Below are 22,851 nucleotides of genomic sequence, written 5' to 3'. Positions count from 1 at the left end.
CTTGTCCACTGCTCGGCATCAGCACAGCATTCACTTGTTCTAGATAACTGAGTTGTGTGCCTCAGTTAATCCCCTGATAGTAACCTTTATCCTCTATAGTAGAGTTTCTGAGGCCACAAGTTGCAGCTTCGGGTTGTGTTCAATAAATTAAAAAAAATCGTCCAGGAAATGCCATAGCATACCATCTTTGCGTAACTAATTTGCGTTACTTGCTCGTTTGATTGATCCTTAAGAGACCTTCTTGAGTGCCGCTAATAAAACTCTCAAGTAGGTTAATTCGATATTTGATGGTTGATTAAACATGTCATAACATGTAGGCTATTATTAAATGCATCGACGTCTCAAAAATACATTGTATTTGAAATTTGTATTGACTTGATTTTCAACCATAGGACCATATTAATACCATAGCGGGACCTTATTAATAAAAAACATAGTCAACGATGGCCAAAACACTCTCTTCATTACAGCTCTTGGTTGTAAGGACGTGTTGATCATGATTAATAAAAACAGCATGGGCATTTTTTTCTGGAAAAATGGTAATTGTATTTCAACTGGACGGCTTTTGAAAATCTGAATTTCCCTAATTCCCTTTTCTTTAATCGCCTTTTTGAGTTGCTAGTGTCAAACGTCCACCTAAAGTTCCCAGTAGATGGCGGTATATTCGCCAAGTTTGGTTTGCGGTTCGTGATACAACGCTTTGTGGAGAAGAAGAAGCTACGGAAGTGACGTCAGCGTTCAGTCTGACACGGAAACGACACACTTGTCAACAAAACACAGCTGTGTACCGACAATTATATCAAAAAAGCCCGCAATAGTTTGAACACGTTGCCGCCGCCTCGGCGAACTAAGGCTCGGTGGCCAGCGTAAGCTAACACTGCGAGGTATTCAAATCCAGCTGGTAATTTCAAATCGCTTGTTTGCGGTACATAAAGAGTTGTCAGTTTCCAGTATGGCCTGCACTTTGGAAAAAGTGTTGGGCGATGCCCGGACCCTTCTGGAGAGGCTGAAAGATCACGACACGGCCGCCGAGGGACTGATAGAGCAGTCCGGGGCCCTCAACCAGAGAGTACAGAGCATGAAAGAGGTGGGAAATGCCCTTCCAGACAAGGTAAGGACAAGTAGCGTAACCCAACAGGGAGATTACGTTCAAATGCGGCACTGCTCAATTGCACACACACAGGAGTGATACAACGGGATTTCTGCATTGAGCTCTTAAATTACACATGTATTGATAAATAAATGTAGCAAAGTAGAATTTACTGCCCCACATTTCCACAGTGGAAACACGTGAACACATTCTAAAAGCAGGGATCGTGCTGACATGAAGTGGTGGGTTACTTCTTTGCCCAGCATACATAACATCCTTATATGCTTCAGAATGATTTGCTTAAATGTTTTGTGTATGTTGGAGATACCTATAGCACACTCTTGAATGCATTGTTGAATGCAGTTTGACATGCCATGAAGTGACAGAGCTTTCATTTGATATATTGCATGACGTCCTTCTCCCTTCATGCTTGTTAATGTGTGTATTTGCTCAAACAAATACAATACTGGAATGCCCATTGATGCTTAGTTTGAGTAAGTGAGTACGTGAATATTTTTCCAATTTGTACCATGAAAATAGAAATCAGGACTCTCTTTTATGAATGAAACAATGGCTCTGATCTATCACACATATTTCCCAGTGTTGTGGTTGAGATTTAACGTTAGAACGGATCAACACATCTTTTATATTCTTTAATTTCTCTCCACTGCCCTATACTGCTCTCTCCTCTCAGAACACAGAAGACACTTCAGAGATTCAGGAGCTGACAAAGTACAAGCCTCATATCCTTCTGACTCAGGCAAACACTCAAATCAAGGAACTACAGCAGGAGAATAAAGGTAAGAACTTGTAATCTACCCATAGTGTGGACATAGCAGCCAGTTACATTCAAATGTCATATTTATTCCAGCACCCTTTGCACTCTGCCAGACAATGTCATTGTCCTGTGTTTGTATATATACTTATAATTATACCTGTACATAGGAGTCAAATGTTTATTAATTTTGTTGTCATTGTTGTAGCTGAAGGGCTATTTTTCCATGTATATTGAGAGTGACAAAAAGCCGGAGTCAAATTCCTCGTATGTGTTCACACTTACTTGGCCATTAAAGCTGATTCTGTTTGTTGTCAGGCTTGGTTTTATATCTTTTCTCACTGTCTCATTCATTTTCTCTGCAGAACTATGGCTGTCTCTTGAAGAACACCAGTACGCGCTAGAGTTGATCATGGGTCGATACCGCAAGCAGATGCTCCAGCTGATGATGGCGAAGAAGGAGCTGGACACCAAACCTGTGCTCAGCCTCCACGAGAACCACGCAAAAGTACACAGGCTCTCTTCATGTTTTAAAGCTCTTGGTCATTCGTAGGTTAGGGGAGAATTTTTGTCCCATTCATTATTGTACAGATGGAAAAAAAATGTACTTAAGGGAACGTTTTGTTTTGTGACTGTTCTCCAGGAAGTGCAGAGCCAGGTGGAGCGGATATGCGAGATGGGCCAGGTGATGAGGAGAGCAGTGCAGGTGGACGATCAGCTCTACTGCTCTGTTCGAGAGAGGCTGGCTCAACTAGAGGTGAGCACGCTGCTGAGTGGAATCTTTAAATGTAAACTGCTTCCAGTATGTTTAAGTGTAATTTAAAAAAATGTGAATCATATTTTGATGATTATCGGGAATCGCAATTATTTTGGCCAGAACAATCATGACACAAAATTTTCATAGCGTCCCATGACTACATACAATTCAGTAAGGTGAATGGAATTACATCTTTTGGCACTCAGTATTGAAAAACTATAATTACAAGGACTGTTTGTTTGTTTTTCAGTAGAAAATGGTCCCAGTGAATTCTGTAAACTGCAAAGCATTGCAGTTATCCAGAGTTACAGAGGCATTGTTTCTGGAAGTAGGTCCAACTGTAGGATTTTTTTGTTGTTTTTTAATGCTTTAAGCGCCACAAATATAATTCCATTGCTGTGGAGGCAGAACTTCCAGAAATCCTTACTGAACCAAAACTTCTAGTACTACTACTACTACTACTACATGGCTAGATGCCATGAGAAGTAATTGAGAAAATATGTGATGTCCCCCCCCTAAAATCTATGGCTATTCTGTCTTGTTCAGATTGAGAACAAGGAGCTGCGAGACCTCCTGGTCATCAGCAAGAGCTCCGTGAAGACGGCGAGAGAAGAAACTAACCAGCCCGCAGCAGCACAAGAACAAGAACAGTCAGTCCCTGAGCCAGGGTCCTTCTAGTGATCAGAACAGATTCAATGTGAACTGTGGTTGGGGAAACAAGTCCTTTAGGACCAGGAGACAGGATTGATGATCTCTTTACACTATGTCCACCACATTATTTCTTTCACAAAAGATGGATTGCAGTTAAACCACAGCATCATTTAGTTTTTGTATTGAAGGCCACTTCAAACACACCGTTCTGGCTATCGGATGCATTTACCTGCCGGTATATGTGGATGATAGCTATTGTTTTCATATGTACAGTATGTGTATTACCACTGTAGTTGTGTTGGAGTGACTTTCACGTAAATGTGTTGTGGTTATCGCCAACAAGAATACAGTGGTAGCGCAGAAATAATGTACTGGAGGAAAGAGTACGAGCAAAGGGGCGATTTATTTTGTTTTTGGCCAAAGATATATTTACTCTTCAAGTACACAGTTTCTACCTCTTTGGTGCCCCTTTGCTTTTAACACACTCACAAGCTGTAAAATACTCATAACCACCCTAACCACGAGCTCACCTGAAGCCCATTAAGAAGCCAACGTGTAGTGTGCACCATTTTAAGAGGCTGTGCTTTACAATCACTCGGCGAAAAGATGACTTTTAGCTGTTCTCATACAGCTTGCCTGCTGAGGAGCGACAGTGAATCATTTGTATGTGATTGTCTATCATTGATTGAATTTGATACGTTTGTCAGTCTGTTTGTAGAGTTCATACATAAGGTGTCCCCAGCTGATGGTACATCTTTATTTAATGGTAACATTTTCCAAACATGCCAAGTATTTGTGTAACAGATATCAAATGTTTGTGCACTGTGTAAGAAATTGTATATTGTCATCTCAGGAAATCAGTGTTAATACAGTGAACATGCTGTAATGACTTCATGACAGTGTACTGATTTGTGTCAAAGAAATTTCACTCAGAAAATTTCAAATAAATTTGCAATAAAAAGTTGGGTGAATATTTTTCTTCTACCATAACACAACATAAATACCGAGTGTAAGAAGGTAAATTACTCTTCCATCCTTTGCCGCTGGGTGGCGACATAAATCCGCTTTGCTTTTTAATGCATCGCGAGGTTTGCAAGAGTAATGTGATGCTGCGTTCACGTGAACAGGTATGGACGAGTTTTGGATTGTTCAGGAGTTTCCCCCCCACATATATCGTATCAACAACATCGCGCCAATAAACTAAGATTTAACTTTAGTCTGACGAGCTAAAATCCACTGAACTCTATCGCGTTCCCCTGTGTGCAACGCGAAAGATTGAATATTTCCGACAGCCCGTGAACGCTGCACCCTCCTCCTCCGGAGCTGCGTTTGACACTTCAGCCGCAGAGAAGCTAATCGTTCAGCATGTCTGAGAAGGAGCTCGGGAAGAAGTGGGAGCGATGCAGGGCAGACGGTGCCATTAAACTCGGTAAATATCTCACATTAGTCCAGTGTATAACGACATTGTAATAAGAATAAAAATAAACAATATTTATTTTAACTGTTGTCCATAGGTGTCATTTAACGTTCTTGGACGGGAGGCTAGCTAGCTAGCCATAAAGGGCTAATAAAGGACAGCTGAATGACATTTATTTTGATAGATAAATATGAGGGTTAATTATGTAGTTCCATCAGCGTTTGTATTAACGCCATTTGTGCATATTTGCGTCAAACTATGTGGGAGGGTCATTCAGATAATTATATTTTGAGGCTTTTTTGCTAATGGATACAGAACACTTTTGCTAAGACGTTAATAATAATACGTTTTACGAGGCAACAGTGCGCACTCATAAATTCCGCTCACATGCAACACACCATTTATGTTAATACCACGTAGACTTTACGTCGTCTCGGCTTATTACCAGAGTTTTCCAGCAGGAACACAGCTAACGTTAAGTAGAAGAGGGGCGGGTGAAGTTTGAGTTTATTTACCACAGCTTGGTGACACGCTGGTATGATAGACGAGTGGTTCCTGTAATCTTGCTTAAAGTCTTCGGTCATATATACGTAGAGCACCATGAACTCGACAGACAGACCACTATACAGACTACATGTGTTGTTTGAAACAGTGAGAGAAAGGGACACCGTATTATTGACCAGTAACAGCTAAAATATGGGGGACAATACAGGTGGCAACCTCTGGCTCTGAAAAGTGAAGAACACTTAAACTTGCATTCTCTCTGCTGGCCACCAGGGGGTGACTCCTCTGGTTGTATGGAAGTTTATGAGAAAATGACCCTACTTCTCACTTGATTTGTTATCTCAGTAAAGAAAGTAAACATGCGTTTATGGTCTCAATTTCTAGTTTCATGTCTTCTTCAATACAGCATGATGTTCATTTAGTAAATGATGGTCCATTTACAACCGAACAGACCAAAAAGCAGGGGATGCTTCAGGGCGTGGCTTGTGATTGACAGGTTGCTACTATGCTACCAATCAATTAGCTACTACGATTACTTTAACACCTAGCTGTAAGGTTGAGCTTGAATTTTGAATTTGTATTAACAGCTTCACACCAGAAGCCAGTAAGGTTTGCTTCTGTTCACTGGTTGCAAAAAAATGGAAGATGGCAACATAATGCCACACTTGAGTCTTCAAAACTAGTGCACAAACCAATGAGTGACGTCACCACGACTATGTCCAGTTCTTATAAACAGTCTATGGGACAATATTGTAACGCTACTTCCTGCCACCCTACTGTATGAATGAGAGTCTATTAAATTGTCATGTCATAGCTGTTTTTGTTTTTCTTCAGGCACTGGGCTGGGTTTGGGAATCGTGTTGTCTGTTCTGTTCTTCAAACGTGAGTAGTCTCATTGAGCTGTTGCTGTGCTGCATCTTCAGCCTTTTATTGAACTCGGAGGCTGTTGACAGGAGGAGAAGCTGAGCCAGGAGTGATTCTCCATAGCTTCTGCAGCGTATTGCCTTTTGTGAAATAACGTTCTTATCTGACTCAACACAACGTTCAGCATTATTTTCTAATTGAGGGTAGTTAGTGCTTTTATTGTGAGATGAGAATCAACAACATGCATGTGAATATTAAAGTTGAGCACAGGAGGAGGGGAAAAAGAGACGAGGTGTCTCCACAAGAGTGTGAAAAGGATTTCACACACCGTCTCTGCTGTGTTTTTAATAACACTGACATGCTTGAGAAGAGAGATAACGTATAATGATTTCATCCGCAGGGCATACTTGGCCGATTTCATTCGGCTCAGGAACGGGACTTGGCATGGCGTACACCAACTGTCAGAATGACCTGAGGTCCTGTTATTTGCTGCACAGAAGTGAAAAGGTGTGTGTTGTTCAATAAAACACATATGGACCGAATAGCAACTTACAGAGGTCTCTATTTACAGAATAACTGTGTCTTGTTTATGCGGTTTATCTAACTGATTCATTCTTTTCTTCAGCAGGAGCAGTAGCTGCAAGTCAGAGGGACTCTTCTTTTTTTTTTTGGAGTTCTTTTTGTTTTGTGTTGTCTGTGGGAGAGTCACCATTTGCACTTAGATCCTCGTCTCCGTTATGACTCTGATGATTTGTATGTGCCTGATCAGGACAGTCTGTGTATATTTAATAAAATAATCAACAAAAACGTATGCCCTGCTGACTATTTATTCTTACTTACATGATTTATAATGGATGGAAATCATTTAAAATCAAGTCACGTCATGAATTAGAACGGCTAGATTATACCTCATACACTCCAAGCAGTAATTGTAATACTTGAGGGACTGAAAGGAGTCAAGTGTTGATACAGCTTTGAAACGGTGGGTTTACAGTTTATTCCTGAATGAGAGTGGGATGTGATTTTTTTTTTTCTGAAATGATGTAGTGGAGGAAGGTGGGGAGAGCAATTCAAACGCCATCCCAGAAGGTGGTGGGTGAGAGGGGGTCAGGAGGTTGGCAGCAGCTGATGCGATATCGCAGATGACAGGGGCATATGATGATGGAGGAGATTAGTCATCTGAGGTGGAAATTGGGAGCTTTGCATATTATGTTAAGTGTTTGACAAAGCTATTGAAATGTTGGAGTGCATATGATTTTACCCCACGAATGCTTTTGTTGTTTGTTTTTTGTTATATTGAAGTACTCCTGAAGTGATCAATGATGGTCGTCTGCATTGAGAATCCTTTAGGAAGTTGAAGTGACTTTATTGTTTTACAAGTTGTCAAAACCGGGATTGTATTTTTTTTTTTAATAATTGTATGAGTCACTGAAAAATAATTCATGAGCTTCACCCCAAGTCCGCTATTGGTGAACTGGCCCCTTATGTATCTGTGGGTTTTAATGAACACGTTTAAAAAATATGTTTTTATTGTTTTACAACACTGAGTCACTGTGAAGGTTATTACTTTTTGACCCTGACACAAAAATGAAGACAAAGCTTCATAAATGTATGTAAATGAAGTGCAATCATGCACAATGCAGTTACTCTGGTGCGCCTCAATCTTCATCACAGTCACAAAACTGTCACGTAAGATCAGTGAGATTGTATGGAGATCACTTCACATCACTGTTCAACGAGTGATTTAAAGTGAAATATAGTGTATATCTGAAGGGTATAAACAGCAACAAGAGCATTAAGTTAAAAAGTATACACATCTGAAATAAGGTTATTGTATACAAGAATATTTCCATGGCATGTAAAAAAAATAATGTACATTTGCAAGAATTTTATTAAAAAAATAAAAAATTAACAAACATTAAAATGTTATGTCTTGTACCTCAAGAGGCAGTAGTGAGTTACTAGGCTATAGCATCCGTGTCCTCAGTCCAGTATGAGAGGACGCAGAATTAGAGCCATCCTGAGGGCTTATCACTTTTAAGGTACAGGTTTTTTTTAAGTGTGTTTTAAGTGTGTTAAGCGCTGGCTGAATGCTAGTTGCTACAGCTAACGGCTAAGTGAACGTCCGTCTGCCAAAGTCATCCCAACCTCAAGATAAAGCAACGATACAAGTCGTTTTCTTGTTTCTGCCATTTTGGATTCACTTAGAGAAACAAACTATCAAAGCATACATAATATAAGTCTGCCTCGTTATTTTGAACGGCTCTCAAAGTTTCAGCCGTTTGGTCATATTCTGCTGTTAGCTAGTTGTTTTTTGTTGTTGGTTTTTTTTTATAACTGATGATAACTGATAGTAGATTTGAAATTCTGCCCTTAATTTGTTTAGAACATGTGGCCAGATGTTACACAATGCACCTTTAATCATATCCAATGTGAGTAAATGATTAAAACAAGTCAGAGGGTGACTTCTTTTTATAAATATACAGACCTTGCTGCTACTGCTCTAAAAAGGAGAAAAACCCAAATGATAACTCCTTTAAAAGATCTAACTCTCAATATGTCTGTAAATTATACAAATGCAATGAAAACAAGGGAGAATACACAACAGCAAAATAATTGTATCGCATCTAATATTTATAATGTCTGACCCAAATGCCATTATAGTTTTACCTCAGCAGTTAAACTCATCATGACCAAACACATTAGCATTTCCTGGCCGTGATGGTGGCATGGTTATGCATTATCAGCTCAATGCTTTGACACGCTCCCTCTCTGAAGCCGTGCGCTCTGCCTGGGAGGCGCGCTGGAGTGGCCGACGCGGGGATTAACAGGAGCGAGGGATATAAAGGCAGCCTCCCAAGGATCCTGATACCTGTAGAGCACTTATGAACACAGCCTGGCTTGCAAATGACTGCGGCTCAGTTCTTTGTCGCTTTCGGCTCCCCTACGCCGTTTCCGTCAACAAAAGGACTTGTGAAAAGGCAGCCGAGCTCCAGCTCACCAGAGGACTTGTGGAAGCTAGACAACACCACTTCTCTGAAGCGAGGTGTAATTCCGAGAACTGGTCCTTCCTCGCTTCATCTTCAGCAGTCCCTCTCACCGGCACGGCTCTCGTATGCCTAGACAAGCTTCTCTCTCTCTGTGTGTGTGCCCTCCTCCACTGGCTGTCATCACTGTGACATGCTGCTTCGAAAGCCTCTGTCAGCCATCGAATGGCTCATTCTGGCTCTTAGCTGTGGATGAGGCAGCGACTCACTGGCCAGGATGGAGAGATGAACAAAATTAAAACCCGGGGCGCCTGGATGTCACCCTGCCAAGAGAAGATGGAGATATTTACCCATGGAGAAGAGTCCGCTTAACCTCCACAGGAACAGGGTTGTCAACACAAGACCTCAGTGGCTTCTTTTTGTTCAACAATGTCCCTAAAGAGAGAGCTTTGGCTGCAAAGGAGAAGTGGTTCAGGCGTGTAACCTGAAGAGGAACCTTCTCGTTAACGACCAGCACCATGGCTGACTCGCACTCGTCTGGCTCCGGAGGAGGCTACAACATCAGCTCGGCCGCCACCAACGCTTGGAACATCACTGGCAGCGGCCCGTGGCTGCTGGCCTTCATGCTGACTGTCATCATCCTCATGACAGTCTGTGGCAACATGTTGCTCATCGCCGTCGTGTTCGCCCATCGCTCTCTGCGTTGCACCTCGAACTGCTTCCTGGTGTCCCTGTTCCTGTCCGACCTCATGGTGGCGTTGGTGGTCATGCCGCCGGCCATGCTCAACGTTCTGTGCGGCGCCTGGGTGCTGTGGCCCGCCTTTTGCCCCATTTGGCTCTGCTTCGACGTCATGTGCTGCAGTGCCTCCATCCTCAACCTGTGCGTGATCAGCCTGGACCGCTACCTCTTCATCATCTCGCCGCTGCGCTACAAGCAGAGGATGACCCCGCCTCGGGCGTTGCTCCTGGTGGGAGCCGCTTGGGGGTTGGCGGCGTTGGCCTCCTTCCTGCCCATCGAGATGAAATGGCACAGCCTGGGACATGGGAGCGGACACTCGTCGGTTCCCGGGGTCAGCAGTAGCAACATGAGCTCCTTCTCCGACACGCTGTACCCAGCATCCTACTTCCAGCTGTCCCCAGCAGGAGGGGTTTCCTTCCAGTGCCGCATGGGGGTCACCCTGCCCTTTGCCCTGGTGGCGTCTGTGCTCACATTCTTTCTGCCCTCCAGCGCCATTTGCTTCACTTACTGTCGGATCCTTCTGGCAGCGCGGAGGCAGGCGAAGAGGGTGGCAGCGCTGAGTCACCCGCCACACCCACATCTCTCTCTAGGGGAACCTTCCAGGCCTCCGTCGCCCGGGGTTGCAGCCGGACAAGCTCAGCAGGACGGAGATGACTGCAGTCACCAGGAGCCTCCTGCATCACAAAACGTACCGGTAAGCAAGAAGAGACCAAACAGGAAGACAAAGCCGACAAAAATCCAAAAAACAGCAGTGATGCTAAAACAGTGGAGTGAGTGGAGACCGTAATGAGAGTGGGAGCTCCAAATGTCGAATCTGTGACTGGAGCAGGTGGCACAAAGTTAATAACGTAACTGCAGTTGTCCATTTATTGTAAGACTTCTCAAACCTGAATGCCATACCCTTTAAATGGCAATTATTCCATTGAAATGCAGTTCAATGTCATTAATTTGCAGCAATTAGATGGTAATTTTATAATAGTCCATGCTTCACATAATTAAAAAAAAAACCTTCAAGAATGCTGTTTGACAGTTGCATTTGCATTTTTTTTTATCTCTCCTCGTTCAACATTCTGAGTCTAGAGCCATTTGTTTCTCCTGATGTGCTTGATTATAAAAGTACTTTGGAGTTCGTTTTGTGTTTTGTGCAAACTACTTTGCGTTTGACATCTTAAAGGTTTAGATCCTCTAAAGAGGCTATTTAGTCTGTTGTCATGGTAAATACCATTATTCATCATTATCAGACTATAAAAAGTGACACTGCAGTAATAATGTAGAGCTGGGAAATGTTTTGCTCTTCACTTATGAAAGAAAAGTAGACATCTGGTGAAAGGGAAGAGGCTTAAAACCTGCCCCGAAATCAGTGTCAGATGTGCTGCTCCTATCTGCAAGACCACACACACACACACACACACACACACACACACACACACACACACACACACACACACACACACACACACAGTTCTTTAATTAATTCTCAAGAACTACTTTTGCCATTAAGTAGCTTTAAAATCATCTCATTCTTCATTCATTCATCAATATTCTTTGAATTGAAGAGAAACATAAGCAAAACATCCCATATTTGCATCTGACCAGTATTAAAAGGAATAGTTTGGGGAACTTTGGGAAAATGCACTTTCTTTGCCAAGAGTTAGTTGAGAGAATTGATGCCACTCACATGTTGGTGTTTTAGCTTTTAGCTACAGCCAGCTTTAGCTTAGCATCAAGACTGGAGACAAAATAGCTTCACGGTAAAATCAAACTTGTGCTTTTCAAACTATTATAGAGATAATTTTTGAGTGGACGATACGTTTACGATTGGGGGACAGTTAAAACAAGTTAAAGCAAGATATCTTCGTAAATCAAAATGTCTTGTTGTGCTTTTGGATGTCAGAATAGTAATGGAAAAAACCTATCTTTCATCACTCTTTACAACTACAAAGAATATCTAGAGATTAAACACAGTCAGATATTACATCAGTTTAAGCTTTAGAGGAAGCTGGTACCTTGATAGTTTTTTATTGTTGATTTTCCTTCACAGAACCAGGCTAGCCATTTCTCCCTGTTCTCCCAGTCTTTATGCTAAGCTAGGCTAACTGTCCGCTTGCTCTAGCTGTATATTTAGCACAGAGGCATGAGGGTGGCATTAATCTTCACATCGAACTCCCAGAAAGCAGAATACATATTACCCTAAATTACTGACACTTTCATTAATTAAAGTAATGTCATTATCTTAGGGGTAAAGGGAAGCTTGTTCAAAATGCTGATGCAGGGAAGGCAGATTTACATTTCCTATTTCTATAGAATTCCAGGATTAACCATTTCTCTTGTTGTCTGCGGTCCACAGCCGTCAGTGAACAGTGAGCGGCGTCTGGCTCACAGGCATGGTCGGAGGGCACTGAAGGCCAGTTTGACGCTGGGAGTCCTCCTGGGCCTCTTCTTCAGCGCTTGGCTCCCCTTTTTCATCACCAACATGGCCCAGGTCAGTAGAGGGACCAGACGCTGACTGCACTGGAATGTTGTCAATGAAAATTAAAAACACACTATGACATGTTAGCGTCCATCTGTTACAAAAAAAAAATATAATTCTTGCAATCACGATCAGACGAGCTGGAAGGAGAGAAAAGCTTTCCTGTTCCATATAACTGATTCATATTTTCTGTTTCTCACAAAATGTACGTGCATTTGCAAAAGAAAGAAGAAGGGTAATGAAAAAACACTTGGATACCAGTCTATTTTTGTATTGGCCAGCCTCGGCGTCACAGCCTTGCCAAGTTGTCCAACGAGTGAATAGATTGGCATTCAGCTTTCTGTGGCTGACTCATATCAACACCCAGGAAAGACAACACACGCACCACAGTATCATTTATAATTGGTATTCCTTTTTTTAAGTTGTTGAATTTGATTTGATTAGACCGAGCAGATACACTCAGTCTGCGGGCAAAAATCGGCGGCCATGAAAATCCTGGGCGAGAGTAAATGAATGTTGGAAAAACAGCTTAATCTAAATTGGTAATGACACTAGTCCTGTTTTTTTCATGCTTTCAACGATCCAGTCATTTTAATTTCCCATCTGTGCCCTCTCGCTTCCCCCTTTCACAACACGGAGCACAGAGACTCCACTGTGGCTGCATCTCCTTCCGTTTCACACTCAATGTGGTGTGTGAAACGCTCCCCTCCGCTCCATCCTCTTCCCACCGCCTCCCGAACTCATCTTCATAGTATTGGAGGCTCTCCTCTAGCAGCTGCCTCCTCCTTCACCATAAACCTCGTGGTTATATTCAAGATCAGGGCTTTTTAACGGCCAAATGCAAATGTGTTTCAAAGTTCTCCTCGGGGGAGATTAGTTGCTGTCAGGGAACAGAGTGCAGCGTACAGCTAATGAGGCGAGTAAGAAGGAAAATCTGTCTTCTGTTTGTGATGATTTCAGACTCTCATATTCCAAATTCATATCAGGTCAAATCTACATTATTATTTTCATGATTATTTATTTATTTATCTTTTATTTATTATTTTTATTCAATTTGATAGATTTTAAATGTATTTCTTAATGTACTTATGCCTGAATTAATGGATTTATGTTTATTTATTACAGACTTGCCTGTACTGTAAATTAACTTGCTTTTTGATGATTTCCCAGGGACACAGAACGTTTATATATATATTAGGAAATACGGTATGAACATGCACAATAAGCTACAGATAAATAATATGCATTTTTAACAAAAGGGATGAGTAAATACATGGATGGGCAATACATACATTTTTTTTTTTAATTCTCCCTAAATGTTAGGTGCATGTCCCCGGGACCTAACAAACATGCTGAATGCATTACAGCACATAAAATAGGTCCATTATGAATTGTTTCAATCTATTTTTCACATCCTAGTGCAGTTTTGAGCTTCCCTTAATGTCTACCAGCAGCAGCATGAATGTGTTACTTGTGAATGCACATTACAGACGAATCGGGGGCCTCTCCTAAAAACATCGCTCTGTGACACTGGGTCGAAGACTTTAGGTCGCCTTTAAGGTTTTTGTATATATTTGTGCAAATTCTTTTGCTCATTTCTGATCTGTTTCTGCAATTCATTATTTTCACCCTTCTTTAATGCCTGCAATACTTCTCACGTTGCCATTCAGGCGGTGTGCGAGTGCGTCCCCCACGCGCTCTTCGACGCCATCACGTGGCTGGGCTACTGCAACAGCACAATGAACCCCATCATCTACCCGCTCTTCATGAGAGACTTCAAGCGAGCTCTGGGGAAGCTGTTGCCCTGCTGCTCCTCGCAGTCACCCCGAAGGCCTTCCCCTGCACTCTCCCTCTCTCTCCGCAACTCTGGAGATCCTAACATCAGCAGCAACACCCCTTCCCCGCTGGCCTCTGACCCCACACACCCCCCCGCCACCGCCACAGACGCCGTCAACCTGCTGGATGCCGAGCACGCTGGCATCGAGTTGCCTCTGCTTCTGCCCAATCAGGTCGACACCCTGGACTGAATAGCAATTATGGAAATGCTCATATATGACAGGGTTTATGGTGGGCAAAGGGATTCCAGCATTGAGACTCATAACAATTCTTGATTGACTCGCCATGAGAAATTAAGGCCTATGAGAACATTTGTTTTGAAAAAGAATCCAAATATTTTAAATTACAAAACATTTTTTTTTATTGTCAAACAAATATGTCCATAGACACAAACTCAGTAAGCTCCACCTGTGTTTCTTTCTAATAATAAAGGGGAAGAAACCGATATAGAAGCATTGCAAAAACTATTCTAAGAACTGTATTAGGGCCATTTTAGATAAAAACAAAACAAAAAACAGAGCTGGGGAGGAGGCAATATTCTGAGAAAAAACATTATTTTCTACATTAAAGTTGTACATTTACATTTTTGTTTCTTGCAAATGTATGACTTAATAATCAAGTAAATTTTTATTCTCGTAATTTGACATGTTTCTTTCTCGTAAATGTATGTCTTTATTCTTGAAAAGTCTTGAGTATTTTCTCAGAATATTGCCGCCCCTTCACTGGGGTTTATTTTTGAACCTGCAAGGACCCTAATATGCTCTTGTAATGATCAGTGCCAGAATACTGTATACGTATGTGGAACTTAACCATGACACTCTATGGTAAGCAGCGCTTCACATTTGTATGGGTGGAATAGAGAAAAGAAAGGCCTTGGAGAAATTCCACTGAATTACACTGGGCCATATGGAAATTAAATTGCTGTGATAATATCCATAGCAACCAGGCCAACGGATGAAAATTACAAGGACGAGAGGAACAGCGACATCACATTTTGTAGCGTCATCTGCAAAACACATGTATTTTTTTTTTCAAATAAATTATGACACTATTTACAGTTTGTGAAAAAAAAGAAATACTTCATTTCCATCATTTTAAATTTCTATTGAAAAAAATCCATTAGTCTAAAAACAACCAAACAAAGCAGTTAAAGCAGGGAATTTTCACTTGAGGCTGCCATTGACTCTTCAGCCGTCTCTGGCATGTGTTGTCAATGGAATGAATATTTTCTCCAACAAAGCTTCGATGCTGACAAACAACTTGAGAAGATGGGATTTTGCAGGGAAGCAGCCGGTCCAGTAACATGCTCTTTACAAGTTTGGCTGCCTTTTTGTGTGTGTGTGCTCTCTAGTCCAGTCTGTGTCGTCCCAGCTCCGCCATACGGGTTCATGGTCAGGGTCGGCCTCCTCTGCGATGTCACCATGCCCGAGCAAAGCAGATGCTGTGTCCTCTTTAGTTGCATTCGCCTGAGAAGTAAGCGGTGAATCGTTGCAGTCCGATTCTGTATCGTTCAATGAGTCCAGCAGGTCTGAAATATCAGGGATATCCCAACCGTCGCCTGTCTCCTCTCTCTCTGCCACCTCCATTACCTCTTTCTCCTCTTTCCCGTCTCCACCTTCGTCTGTACAAGCCTCAGCCTCCTCAGCTCGGTTTTGCGTCTCAGTCACTTGTTGCTCATTGGGGGTTTTGTCAGCGATGACCACTGTCCCTTCTGTAATGGTTACAGGCTGAGGAAGCACAAAAGAGGCTCCTGGGACTTCTTTGGTGGGAACTCCTACTGCCACCAAGATGGTGTCCATCTGACGCATGTAGTCCAAGTGACCTTTCACCTGGGAAGCAGAAACATAGTGTTACTGTCTCCGACCGAAAGAGAAACATGTATTTGTGAATGAAATGATACAATGTCAGTTTACTTCTTCATCACATTACATGGCCAGGTTTAATCTTTGTACCATTATTTGATGAATGTTTGTTTGAAATGTGAAACTGCTATCGCTTTAGCTAGTTTTGTAAAGCATCAACTAGTTTGGTTCAACCACATGTTGAAGCTTCATGTTGATCTACAGGGAGGCAGAAAGGCATTGCTGTGAATTGAAACAGACCAGCAGGGGCCTTATTGTTTTTTTCTTATCTTTTAATTTGCTTTAAGCAATACGACTGTCTCTTTTAAAATGCAAATAAACAATTATTAAACAAGCATTTAATCAGTAAGTCAAGTGTCGCTAATTTTATTTTACAGACTCCAAGATGTACTGTAACTCAGTACTCATGTTACTGTAATTGAGTAGCTTTTTGTGTACTTGGAGTATCTTTCATTTTCCTCATACAAGTAAGTTTTAAATTAAGTAAAGTAATTCATTACATTTGAGCAGATACACCACCAGAGAGAGAGAGAGACATACACATTTTAGAGACATTTTCTGCTTGAAAACAGCCAATTTGAGGCGACTGCTGCATGTGATTTTTTTGCTCGAAACGTGAAATCCATTAAGGAAGGAGCCTGATTTGAATAGAAGCTCTGACTCACCACCGAGGAAAGATCCACATTGATTATACGTCGATCCTGGATGTTGATAGGCTGCAGCCCAGCAACACACAGTTGTGCAGCTGAACTTCGGTACAAGAACCCCAGGAGCCAGTCCCCTCTGATTAGTGGACAGGTCAGAAGGTCAGTTATTTATAAAAGACATTAAATCACAAATCCTGCTGCCTAGATAGTAGTTTCTGAATCTGCTGCAGCCAAACACTGAACTTCAACACAAACAATCATTACAATGACTAAACCAGGAAGCCACTGAAAGCCTTTTCCATAAAAATGTAGGATCCAGCTCTTTATGATTACCTGCAGTAGCCGTTGACTATTTTGCCAGCCACTACTCTGGTCATTCTCTCCCAGGCCTTTTCAGAGCCGTCCACAGGGGCCCCCAAGAGGACTACATCCTCTACTACTCCTTCACAACCTGAGGAACCACAACAGCATACCACTCAACTGGGTTGTCAGAACAACAATTTGGTTTGATTACAAAAAATACATCCACATTCAAATGCTTAATATTTAAGGGCCTAGCCATAACAACTGTACTCTGCTTCACCGGTGTTGAAGCAGAAAAGATGAGCGTGGCTTTTAAAAGTAAAGTCTTTGATCCAGGAACGTCTCACATAGAACAAAGACGTGTTCAGACCTTTGTCAGTGGCCAGCTCCTGTAGACAGTAGTAGATAACTCTGGCCCCGAGGCTGAAACCGATGAGGCTGACGGGCCGCTTCCCCTTCAAATACAGAAAGAGAGAGAAGAGACGCACAATCTTGAAGTAGCTCTCATCGTCCGGGTGTTAACTGCACACGCAAATTATTCTGTCTGAGGTTAATAAATATAGCATTTCACCTCAAGTTTTATTCTCATGTTCTAGGAGTGAAAAAAAAAAATGAAATATCATGTTTGGGTATGCTAAATAGGTGTTATCTCATTAAACATGTGCTAATTTGCATACATTTCCAGAACAGAAACACTGGTACGTTGTTTAATTTTATTGACATATTAAGATTCAAAGGTTTTTATAGAGGGAATTTTGGATCTCTCTTTGCATCACTCCATCATCAGCCATCAGCCCTGTGAGACCCGGCTGACATAATGTATTGAAGAGGCTGTTGCAGCTCAATCTTTCAGCTGCAGTGAAGCCACTAGTATCATATGGAACTAGAAAACTTGTGAATGGGAGGCTAAGTTGTCAGCAAGAGGGCAGAATAACGCTTCAAATTTAAGGTTAAATTTAGCGAGGGAAAACTGGCATGGCAATTTTCAATAGGGGGCCCCTTGACCCCTCAATTCAAGATGTGTGAATGAAAATGGTTTCTATGGGTACCCACGAGTCCCCCATTTACAGATATGCTCACTGTATTCCAACCTCATGCACTTTGGGTCATGTCTGTCAAGGTGAGACTCATGGGTACTCAGGATATGAAAATGGTTTCTATGAGTCTTTAGCACAAAGTATGTCTATAAATGGAAGATCTCACTGTATAAAATGACCTGTTGAGACCTCTAGGATAATCACAGTTTGATGAAACTTTACAACCACAAACGAGAGACCGAGGACATTCAGGCGACGATGCTTTACTAAATATATTAACAATAAGTGTGTTTGGAGACTGAATGCTCGCCATTCAACCGCCAAAAAATGCAATTCTTGCAGGATGTCAAAGGTTTTAGGCACAAAATCACAGCCTGAACGTTTCTATGGTGTTCCTCAAGGTCTTGTCTTTCGTGTATGGTACAAAAATGTGACATTTTTTATGTTTTCTTCCCAGTAGTCTGAAAGAAGACATGATGAGGAGCAAAATAATCTCAAAATATGCCAGTGCATGAAAAAACAAGAGTGTTCCCTATAGTGTCCCGCCCAGAGGTTAAGAGGCAGTGCGATACCTGCTGTCGGCTTCTCAAAACCTGAGCCAGGTGTTTCCCCACTTCAGCTGAGCGGTTCAGACAAACACACCAGGGGTTGTCGATGACGCTGGCCGCTGCCAGCAGAGACGCGGGCCACGTCAGAGCCGCCACGATACCTGGACAGTGTGATGGTGGAAGAGACGTCTTAGCAAGTAAGGCTCAGTACAACAAACATCCACTGACTAGACCGAGTGCTTCCTGCATGACCATCCTCCTACCTGAGAGCACCGTGTACTTGAGCGCCTCCTGGGCCACCATGCTGACCAGCCCGTCCAACAGCGAGGCCATGGCTGAGCCCAGGTCCCTGAGGAAGCGGGACTCCCACACCAGGCAGAACTGTTCCCCGCACTCACCCAGGCTGCACCACGGCGCCTGGAACGAACCTGGAAGACAACACATTTGTTGTTGGGGAAACTAAGCAGCACTTGTGAGTGAAGTGTTTTTTTTTTTAGTCATTGTATGAGAAGGGGCTTGAAGCTTGTAAGCGAGCGTGTTTTTTAGTGGGGGAAGAGAGATGCATCAATTTATGTAAAAGAAAACGTTTGGTCTTTTTTGCATAATCTCAGGTCGACACTAGCAGTTTTAGAACATTATGTGCTGAACTGTTGCCCAGCAATCCCATCTCTGTTCTTCTTGCTTTCTCTTTAATCTTCACAGTCTTCCTTGTCCGCCCCCCCTCAACGTCATTCAACCTTCAAAATGTTAGGCGGTGTCTGGTGGTTTTTTGTGTCTTCCACACTTTTCCAAAAATATTTTTTCTCTTTCATGATGTTTTTTTCCCCCAATTCAACTCCTGTGAATTAAGTATTTTTCAACCTGGCCGCTATTTTCCAATGTTTTCATGTCTAATTGACTAAAAGGACAACAATTTGTGTAACTGGTCCAGAACCAACTGGTGAGAACAGCAGAGGTCAGGAGGTGGTGGTGTTCCTCTGGGTGCTGTGACCCTGTAAGACCCCACAGAGAGAGAATGTCGTAAAGTGTGGGACCTGTTGCTGCCCCATCTGAAAGGTAAACCACTTATAATAACAACCAGAGTCTGGCAGCAGCACATAGAAGCATTTTTAGTGGACGTTACTTAAAACTGTAACCAGCAGACGCTGAACAACCTGCATCAGTGTTATCTGTCAATACTGGACCATTTTCAAAAATTGTTGTCCCCATTCAGGCAGAAAAACATGGAAAATGGGTTGAAAAATACAGACGTTACTCTTCCAGAGGCTTCATCGCACACATTAAACATGTACACGGTAGTTCTCTGGTTAAATTCAGTTGTTATGGTGCCATAATGTCTGATTATTACCAATGCAAAACAGACAGACATGCTACACCCTGATATATATTGATGTCGCCATGTAAATTAAAAGATATAATGACAGAAGATGAGCTCATCTAATCAGTGGAGTATTGTGGTTGTAGTGACAGCAGAAGCCATACTTACTGTATTTACCATTGCAGAGCCAGCCTGTCACTGCAATGGTCAGGTGAAGATGCTTCCCGGAGCTCAGTGGCAGAAATTCAAATTCCTCTATCGCACCAACGCGCTTATTCATCTTATAGCCTGGAGGAACAACGTGTGAAAAGGAAACAAGGGGAGAGAAGAGCAGAAATCAAGATAAAAGGTGAGAACCAGTTGGGACCATCACAATTATTTATCAAGTTCAGTGAAAATACTAATGATTACGTCTTTCCGCATGTCTTCCAGCACTTACCAGTCAATCCAGCTCCAGCTGCTCCAAACAGGGAGGCCATGATTGCAATGCCAGTGGCTGATCCCAGAGCAGCAGCCCCTCCGGCCCCCAGCACAGCGCCGGCCCCGGCTGCCACCATGGGGGCTGCCAGCCCACCCGTCAGACCTGGCAGATGCACAAAGAGTGCAGTTAGAACAGAAGAAAAAGCCAACATCTGTACTTCTAAGTGTGCCGAGGAGAAAATGCAACTCTTCGAAATGTGTGGTCAACGCGTGCAAGAAGCGATCTTCATTCGTTTCTCTAATTGCCTGAACCATCTAGGGTGATTTACCCATCGATTGATCTGCTCATCAGAAGTCTCTATGTGTCCACATAAGAAATAAAATATTTTGAATGTCCATTTTAAACTTTTCAAAAGCACTTGAAGCTGGAATAATCACCAATCACAGTTCCTCCGCCCACGGTGGCTAGTCCAATGAGGAGGTAGCGTCGTAATTTCCGCCCTCTTTCTCTCCTTAGCCGCCGAGAGGACTCCTCTCTAAAGGAACCAGTCAGACAGATCATCCTTAGCAGCTGAAATATGACTCTTCTCACGAGTTTAAGATAACATAATAACAACAATATTGCTATCATTTAAGCTTTATTACACTAGTCATATACAGACCTAAGACTTTATAAATGAACTGAGGCACCAACTTACTCGCTCTCCTCTCCTCCTTCCCTCAGCGTCTCCCCGAGTGTTTCCTCAAACTCCTCCAGCTGCTGTGGAAAGACTCGTAGCAGACAGCTGACGTGACGGATGAGAACCCTCGATCTGGCATCATATTGGCCTGAGCACATGACAGACCACGTTAAGTTAAAAAGTAACAGGCCTATATAGATTTAGACCGATTTATAAGTAGATCACTACATCAGCAAAGGATTCTTACCGTCATTGACAGAAAAAGACACCAGGTCCTGTCACACAAAGGGAAAGCTGGTTACAGTTTCATCATCATCATCATCATCATCACAGTTTGCATGGAATAACAGAGCTAGAGTGAGCAACACCTGTATGACGGGGGCGGCCCCAGCAGCCAGCAGGGGTTCGGCATGTAGAATGGAGAGGAAGGTGTCAGAGCCTTCGAAGCCCAGCCCTGACAGGAAAGCCCCCATAACCGGCATCACCGACTCGTCCAGGTCCAGCCAGCAGACCAAGCCCTGCAGGTACTTCTCCCTGAACACACTGAGAAACATGCATCTGCTCAGCTCCTCGGCATCACAGTTCCCTGGTGTTAGCAGCCTGGCTTGGAGGTTATGAGTGCATACAGATATTATATAAGTGGAAGATGAAAAATAGCTTTTAGATAATTAAATAAATAGCGATAATAAATAAATAAATGGTCAGTGAATGGTGACGTCATCCTTCACGACGCTGCTACCTGTTTTCAGGTCCAGGAAACAACTGGCCCAGGGAGACCCCACACAGTCCAGCATAGGCAAACCGGCCCTGTTCGCTCAGCTGTCTGCCGATGATTCCCTTTGGCCCGGGGTCACGTGGGGCACATTGTGCTGTTCCTGCCCCCCCTGGGTCTATGGTGAGAAAATGGACAACGCTTAATTATTAACTTGACGGAGGCATTTTGATTTACCCCATAAAAGTGTCAGATAAGGCATATTAAAGTAGCATTACCTCATTAATTGCATTTAGAGGGTGCACAGATATTGTGTAAGAACATTGTTTAAACGCTGCTCGGTGAAGTCGACCCCAATGAATGATATGAGGTCTTATTATGATACACACGATACGCTACTGTCGTCTGTGATAAACGCAGACTCAGTTTTTGAACGTTGTTCCGGAGGACGCTTCGTTGGCACATAGCTACACGGAACCGGGTTAAACAGCGGCTAACTTTGTGCTTCTCATCATGTTTCTGATTCTCAATTCAACACAGAGGCTGCTCGAGTATGGCCTACATCACTTTAAACATCCCTTATGTGGCTTTAACTTCAAAATAATACCAGTGTAACGTCGACAAGTGGATTTCAACAACACTTCCGTTAGCTGCTGAAAACAGCTGGTTGACAGCGTGACCGTTAACCAAACTAGGAACGGTTCACTTGTCAGTTTTCATAACGTCGTTAGTTTAAAAACGTACTCACTTACTGGAAACAAATAATAAACTAATTGTATGAGTTACCTGGCGCAAATGTGGCGTCCGTATGTCTCTTGTTTTCCTCCATGGCCACTGAGATCTCAACTCTTTACGCTAAACTTTTGTTGCCTTCACGTGCTCCTCGGAAATTAGATAATTAAACATTATTATTACGGCAGCGACATGTTCTTATATAATGTATACTTTTCATGGTAAATATTCAATACTCAACGCAGCAAAAACATTTCTTTGATATTTTAATCATCGATGTCAACCCGCAGATTTGTGCTGTGTTTTTTTAAATAAAGAGGGGAAATGGATATTGGAAACATTGTTGATTACGTGATAATTGCTGTATTACTTTGTAGTTACATGTATCAACGTTAACACCCAGTAGCACGGCTTCAAAACGCATATTTCTGTTTCACAATAAAAAATGAATAAAACTTTATTGGGTTATTCGTGCTTGCTCATATTTAAATGTTAAGATTTT

General features: G+C 42.5%; 4 protein-coding genes across 4 annotated transcripts; 3 read left to right on the top strand and 1 right to left on the bottom strand.

Moving 5' to 3' along the window:
- Positions 1-722: 722 nt before the first annotated feature.
- sike1 (suppressor of IKBKE 1) lies at positions 723-4,234 on the top strand. Its single transcript, XM_084015291.1, has 5 exons — positions 723-1,111; positions 1,785-1,890; positions 2,231-2,373; positions 2,509-2,622; positions 3,169-4,234. Exons 1-5 carry the CDS (start codon positions 953-955, stop codon positions 3,298-3,300), a joined length of 654 nt encoding a protein of 217 aa, XP_083871417.1. The 5' UTR covers positions 723-952; the 3' UTR covers positions 3,301-4,234.
- Positions 4,235-4,638: 404 nt separating this feature from the next.
- Positions 4,639-8,004, top strand: micos10 (mitochondrial contact site and cristae organizing system subunit 10; the record flags this gene model as incomplete). The annotated part of the gene is made up of 4 exons (XM_084015339.1): positions 4,639-4,702; positions 6,029-6,076; positions 6,459-6,565; positions 6,684-8,004. 4 exons carry the CDS (start codon positions 4,639-4,641, stop codon positions 6,693-6,695), a joined length of 231 nt encoding a protein of 76 aa, XP_083871465.1. The 3' UTR covers positions 6,696-8,004.
- Positions 8,005-9,563: 1,559 nt separating this feature from the next.
- On the top strand, positions 9,564-14,281 carry htr6 (5-hydroxytryptamine (serotonin) receptor 6; the record flags this gene model as incomplete). Its single annotated transcript, XM_084015943.1, has 3 exons — positions 9,564-10,478; positions 12,132-12,266; positions 13,925-14,281. The coding sequence occupies 3 exons, from the start codon at positions 9,564-9,566 to the stop codon at positions 14,279-14,281; spliced, it is 1,407 nt and encodes a 468-aa protein (XP_083872069.1).
- Positions 14,282-14,424: 143 nt separating this feature from the next.
- tmco4 (transmembrane and coiled-coil domains 4) lies at positions 14,425-22,494 on the bottom strand. The gene is made up of 14 exons (XM_084015942.1): positions 22,404-22,494; positions 21,645-21,795; positions 21,274-21,448; positions 21,153-21,180; positions 20,924-21,053; positions 20,664-20,761; positions 20,245-20,388; positions 19,974-20,093; positions 18,751-18,915; positions 18,512-18,648; positions 17,273-17,357; positions 16,933-17,050; positions 16,618-16,735; positions 14,425-15,919 (listed from the first exon to the last, which is right to left on the bottom strand). Exons 1-14 carry the CDS (start codon positions 22,444-22,446, stop codon positions 15,401-15,403), a joined length of 2,031 nt encoding a protein of 676 aa, XP_083872068.1. The 5' UTR covers positions 22,447-22,494; the 3' UTR covers positions 14,425-15,400.
- Positions 22,495-22,851: the final 357 nt, after the last annotated feature.

The sequence above is a fragment of the Eutrigla gurnardus genome (assembly GCF_963514095.1).
Source record: "Eutrigla gurnardus genome assembly, chromosome: 8".
NCBI classification, from domain to species: domain Eukaryota; kingdom Metazoa; phylum Chordata; class Actinopteri; order Perciformes; family Triglidae; genus Eutrigla; species Eutrigla gurnardus.
Note: the sequence above shows the minus strand (reverse complement) of the source record. Positions and strands in the feature narration are given on the sequence as shown.